Here is a 6,000-nt window from a genome sequence, read left to right as displayed (position 1 = left end):
TCAAATCAGCATCGATGCTGCTTTTGTACTTCCGTAGGGAGCTTTGCTGTTAACTCACCGTCTGTAAAGAGGAGGTGTAGAGACGGTACTATGAGAAAAACTCCAAATAGGGTTGGGATAGCCAATACAACACATTGTCCAAAAGAGTTTCAAATTTTCTCCTGCAAGGCTAATATAATAGGAAGCCTTTGGTAATTCACGGACATTTATTCCTCTCCCTTCAGCCGATCCCTTCACCAGGAAACCGCAGACTTTTCCTAGGAGGGTGCTGGGTTTGCTTCAATTCTTTCTACTCTCCGGCCTGCCACCCTAGTAAATCTGAAAAGGGGGCAGCGACCTGGAAAAGTGACGCGCGAGTGTTTTCCCATCCTGGCAAGTCAGGCCCTGAATCATCACAAGTTGACTGCACTTTCCCCTCAGCCAGCAGCATTCAAAACTTTTCCCTCGAAGAGTATGTCTTGTACTTAAAAGGAAGAGTGGTGGGAGCCGGGAGAGGCGGAGAAGAGGCGCGGGCTGAGGCGCGCGGAGGCCCTGCCCCCTGGAGCGGGGGCCGCAGCCCTGGAACGCGCGGTCCGGCCGCATACGCGGGGCGGGCGGGGGCGGGGCCCGGCCGCGGCGCCGCGCACCTGAGCGCCGGGGGCGGGGCGTCGGCGGCACGACCCCCCCCACCGGCCTCGCCCCTCGCGCGCCGCCTCGGCCCTTTCCGCCGGCGCTTCGGCGCCGCCCGGCTCCCCGCTCCCCTCCCGCCCCGCGCTCCCTCCCTCCTTCTCTCTGCTCCTCGCTTTCCAGAGCGAAAAGTCGCGAACTCCACGCGGCTAGTTTGCCGCGTCCCTTGCGCGCGGCCGCGCCAGCTCACCTGGGCGCCTCTCCCAGCCCCGCGCCGCATCCCCCTGCTCCTCCTGGGTAAGGGGCTGCTGGGTGCCAGCGGCGGCCGGGCACTGGGGCCGGGCGCATCCCGCCTCCGCCGGGAGCCGGCTGGGACCTCCGCGCCGCGCCCCGGGAGTGGGCGGAGGTGGGCGCCCCGCGGGCCGGCAGGTGGCGGGGCTCGGACCCGGGCGGGCCGGCGGGGTGGGGCAGCCCCTCTCTCCTCCCCCGAGGGGCGGTGTCCGGCCGGCCCGCGCGGAGGTGCGGCGGCGAACTTCGGAGGGTGGCGACCGGCCGCCGCTGCCCGGGGTCTGGTGAGCGCGTGCAGGGGCTGCGGGGCTGGCGGGACCTGACGCGTGCCTCCCCCGCCCCCTTCTGTGTTTCCCCCAGACCGGCCAGCGGCCTGTCGCCGCGGTCGCCCAGCGTCCGGGGGTCGCGCCCTCGCATCCTTCGTCCCGTGCGGGGAGGCGGCGGCCGGAGCCGGGCGGGCAGCCTGAGGTGAGAGCGCAGCCGGCCCCCGGGGAATATGGCGACCGGCGGCTACCGGGCCGGCAGCACCACAGACTTCCTGGAGGAGTGGAAGGCAAAGCGCGAGAAGATGCGCGCTAAGCAGAGCCCGCCGGGCCCGGCCGCCCCGGGCGGGGGCAGTAGCGACACGGCCGGGAAGCCCTCTGCGGGCACCGTGGGCACCGCCGCCGCCGCGGCCAGCGAGCTCAACAACAACGTCCCGGGCGGCTCCGCCGCACCTGCCGCCCCCGGCTCGGGGGGCGCGAACTGCGCGGTCGGCCCCGCGGCGCTGAGCCGCCCCGCCCCCGGCCGCCGCGGGCCCGATGATGAGCCCCCCGGTGCCGCCGCCGCCGCCGCGGGGCCGCCGTCGGTCACGGGCGACGAGGAGGAGCGGGACGGCCCGGCGGAAAAGGGCAGGAGTGCGGGGCCCAGCGCCAGGAAGGGCAAGGGGCAGATCGAGAAGCGGAAGCTGCGGGAGAAGCGGCGCTCCACCGGCGTGGTCAACATCCCTGCGGCCGAGGTGAGCGGGCGGGGCCGCGGCCGGACCTCGCGGACCGCCGCCTGCTGGTCTTCCTCCTCGAGGCGCCCGCGCCCCTCGGCTCCGGGGCCCAGGGCCCCCACGGAAGCCCACGCTTCTTCCCCCCGCACTGAGTTAGGCGGGCAGAGGGTGGTGGAGTTTTGCCCCGAGTTAGGCGGGCAGAGGGTGGTGGAGTTTTCCTCGGAACAAATGCTCCTTGGGAAATTCCCCAAACCCAAAGTAGGGCTCGTGCTTTTAAGACATCCTGGCTAGTCTCAGACCCAGGATCCTTCTTCACAGTGGGAAGACAGCTTGTGGCTCCGGAACTTGCCCACCAGAAGTGTTTGTTTCTGCTTGATCAGTTAGAAAGATTGACTAATGGCGATGACGACGTTCTCTAGTTTACTATTTGACCCTCTTAAATGATCAGATTGTTTCTCTTCTCTTTAACAGTGTTTAGCACCTGCAAAGAAACTTGGCCTTCCCCACTATCCAAGACAGCTTTATCTTTCAGTGAACCCAAGTTCCCCACTATCCAAGACAGCTTTATCTTTCAGTGAACCCAAGATGAGTAATGGTGCACCCCGACACACACACACACACACACTTTTTTTTCTGAGTGATTTTTCAGGACAATAGGAATGCTGTAGCAGCCCACAATTCTTTTTGCTAAGAGGGTCTGTCTTACTAAGCATTTGGCTCTGTGTATTTTGCAGAACACTTGTGATAGGGTTGTTTTTGTTTTCATTTGGTATTTTTGAGCAGTCTCAAAACATATCTGTAGGCAGCCGCATCTTCCCATTAGAGTGACTGGTAAAACGTTTTTATTTAGTGTATACTGCACCTCTCAGTAAAACAGAACAACCCTGAACAAGGTTGAGTTACTTTAATAGTAGTAGCTCACCGGTTGGGGAAGTGATTCAACAACCTTGTTTCATCCAGAGTAGTTGCATCTTTTTCTCGTTGGTTTGTTAGCTTTCCCTTTTTTTTTTTTTTTTTTTTTTTTAACTCTTGGCTTTCTAATTTACTCAACTTTGACACCCAGTAAATAAGAATTTAGTAACTTTAAATGTGGTTCAGGTCAAAGTATTTGCAGTGAGTTAGGGCGTGTTTAAAACATACCCGAATTTTTAAGTTTGAAGTTTTAATTTTTAAGATACCCGTACCTGGGAAGTCAGTTTGTCTTTGGGGAGTGTGTTTTTATGCGTGTTTCAGAGATATTTTTATCAGCCAGCAAAATTGTCCTCTGTGGTTTGCTACTTGCACAAAAAGATCTGTTATTCATTAAATTGCTTTAAAAGGAATTCGTGAGAGTGGTAATCAAATTTCTAGAGGTTTTTTTTTTTTTCTTTAGTTAAAAATATGAAGATTAAGGGGAAACTGAAGACAAGTCTTTGGAAAAGTTACATTCCTCAGCTTTATTTTTAAAAGTAGCTGATGGTCCAAGTAAAAGAATTTGTCATTTTCAGTCTTTTACTCATTGTTCATCTGACAGGGGTCTTACTTTGGGAGATACTTGGCTGATGTTAAAGTTCATTTTTTGTACAGCTACTTGTGCTAAAATTGTTATTTCTCAAGTATCTTTTGTTTTTGCTTTTTAATGAGTAATTGTTACTGGGGGGAATAAGTGTGGTGTATCTTGTGAGATCCTAAGAACATCATTTGTTAATACTGCTGCTCTGGGTAAGAGAAACATACTGCTGGGAATGTAGATGACTTCCCACTACAATTGAGTCTAATACTCTGGAATGTTTTTCGTTTGGGTGTTGGCAACTCCTAAATTTAATCTTCCTTAAAAACAAACAACCCAGGGTACTATTTTTTGTCTGTGGAATTTGAACCTTTTTTATTGAATAGGGAATTTAGGGCTGCTTTCTTTTTGTGGTAACTGTGGCTCTATCTGTTTTATGCTGTAGGACCCAACACAACATGGTAATGTTTTAGCACAGTATGTTAATTAGCAGGCATACTTCTTGAGTGCCTTCTATCTTTTTAGTGTCTTTAAAAAACAAATTCAGATTATTTTAATAGCAGAAAAATCTATGACACAAAACTTAAAAGGTGAACCATTTTCATATTTTCAGGTTGTTGCTTTTTTAGAACTGAAAGCCATTCATTTCTCTTAGTTTCAACATTGGGAATGCCTGTTGAGTTTTTTGTGTAATACCACTTAGCACTCTTGCTTTAAAAAGTCATGTAGTAATTTATAAAATTTTCAGGTATGATAATACTATAAAAGCAGAAAATCACCAATCTGTCAATGTTCAAAAGTAGACTTGTATTATATATAGTGTTGAGTAAGACTTATTTTCAGACAGGTTTCCCAACCAAGTTTAATTAGTAGATTAGAATGTAACTTGTATACAAAGAACCTACTTTAAAACACTGGTTGATAAAACATTAAGTTCCTTCAAGAAATATTTATTAAATGTTAGTGTGATATATTCATTGTGACTTTCATTAACCATTTTACTAATTACAGAGTGTTATAAATTTTCTTGAAGGTATCTGACAGCAGGTAAAGACACCAAAAGCAACTAGAAGATATAGTTGTAGTAATTAAGGAAGCAGGTTAACACTGGAAGTGGTGGGTGGGGGTGGGATTACTGTGTCATGATGCCTGTAGTAAAAAGTGCAGATATACAGATGCTTATTAATGAGACAAACTGTTCTCATTTACTGAGAGAACTTTTTCAAAGCTCTTGTCTAATTTTTGGCTTTGTTTTGGATAATAGTCCACAGTGGATAATTTGGAAGTGTGTACTTCCTGCCAGTAATTTCTGTGTACATTTATTAGTCAGTTGTTCATTACATGTCTGTCCAAGGCACTATCATAAGCAGTGTGGAGAAAATAAGAATAAAGAAGTGTATATTCTCAGCGAGCTAGACAAATCTAGAAAGAAGGATAAGACATAATCACATGAAAAAAACTTGAAGTAATGATATAACAGTTTAAAGGCTATCTTAATGCAGCATGTAACTATTTATTAGAAATAGTGTGTCTTTAAAGGGGAGAGATGATTGGGTTGAGAGAAGTTACAGTGAGGAGCTTGAGCTGAGACTTAATATTTCTATACCTACACATTTATACATACATTCACACGTACCTGTATACAAACTTGTCTGTTTAACTGTGGTAGCACATTAATATCATATGAGGATCTTAAAATGTTCCCTCATTCTGGTTACTTGCATTCTTTCTCCTGACCCCATTGTGATTTATTGGCTCTGGGATGAATCCCAGGCATTAATATTTTGATAAGCTTCCCATGTGCTTGTAATTTCGGTCAGGGTTAAGAACTATTGTGCTGCAGTCTGGGGTACAGAAATGAATAGACACAAGCCTTGCCCACAAGAGGCTATCAGATAATACAGGGAACTGTGGTCAGAACACTGTTAAGTCCAGCCAATTTCCTGAGCAGGGTACCTAACTCAAGAGGAGGAGGGTAGCTGAGGAAGGCTTCCTAGACAGTTATACCCCCATTTTCAGAGTGCTTGTGAAGTTACTGCCATTGAATAGGTTTGCATGAACGGGTTAATAGAGATGGTTACCATAGAAAATAGAATCTTTCAATAGGTAGAGGTCAAATGAAACTGAAGTTTTGATTTAAATATTAAAGTTAACATATATTGAAACTTATTGTTTTTACAGTGTTTGGCCATAGTTTGTGTTGTCTTAATGAGTGCTTAGAGCAATCTTATGTGTTTTTTTTTTTGTGCATATGTGTATCTAGGGGAAAGGGAGTTCTTAAGAATTAACCTGTGTTATTTGCATTATTTGGTTTATTTCTCTGGATTTTTTCTGTAATTATTAGAGGTTATCTTAAACATCTGAATGGGGAAAACAGTGAAAGTGTGGAACTGAATAGATGTTAAGGTGAAATTTGTAGAGTCAGCAATTGTTCTGACTCACTAACCTGTGGGTTTGCTTGGCAAAATTTTGAACAACAGGGTATCATCAAAACACAAATCTGTTTTTGGCTAGCAGTCTGAAAATGTGCATCTTTGATTTTAAGTGGTACATTGTTTTTCTGTCAAGATGGTGTTATAACACCTACTCCATGGTTTGAAGAGCATTTGATATATAGAAAGATTTGTAAGAGAAAACAATT

The 6,000-nt window shown here is 48.0% G+C and overlaps 1 protein-coding gene across 1 annotated transcript in view; it reads left to right on the top strand.

Moving 5' to 3' along the window:
* Positions 1–691: 691 nt before the first annotated feature.
* The window catches only part of PAWR (pro-apoptotic WT1 regulator), a 114,965-nt gene continuing 109,656 nt past the window's right edge, over positions 692–6,000 (top strand). The window contains exons 1-2 of the mRNA XM_036912320.2: positions 692–903; positions 1,255–1,891. Of these exons, the coding sequence (XP_036768215.2) occupies positions 1,391–1,891 (501 nt within the window). The 5' untranslated portion in view covers positions 692–903; positions 1,255–1,390. The remainder of the gene's footprint in view (positions 904–1,254; positions 1,892–6,000) is intronic.

The sequence above is a fragment of the Manis pentadactyla genome, chromosome 10 (assembly GCF_030020395.1).
Source record: "Manis pentadactyla isolate mManPen7 chromosome 10, mManPen7.hap1, whole genome shotgun sequence".
Taxonomy (NCBI): domain Eukaryota; kingdom Metazoa; phylum Chordata; class Mammalia; order Pholidota; family Manidae; genus Manis; species Manis pentadactyla.
Note: the sequence above shows the minus strand (reverse complement) of the source record. Positions and strands in the feature narration are given on the sequence as shown.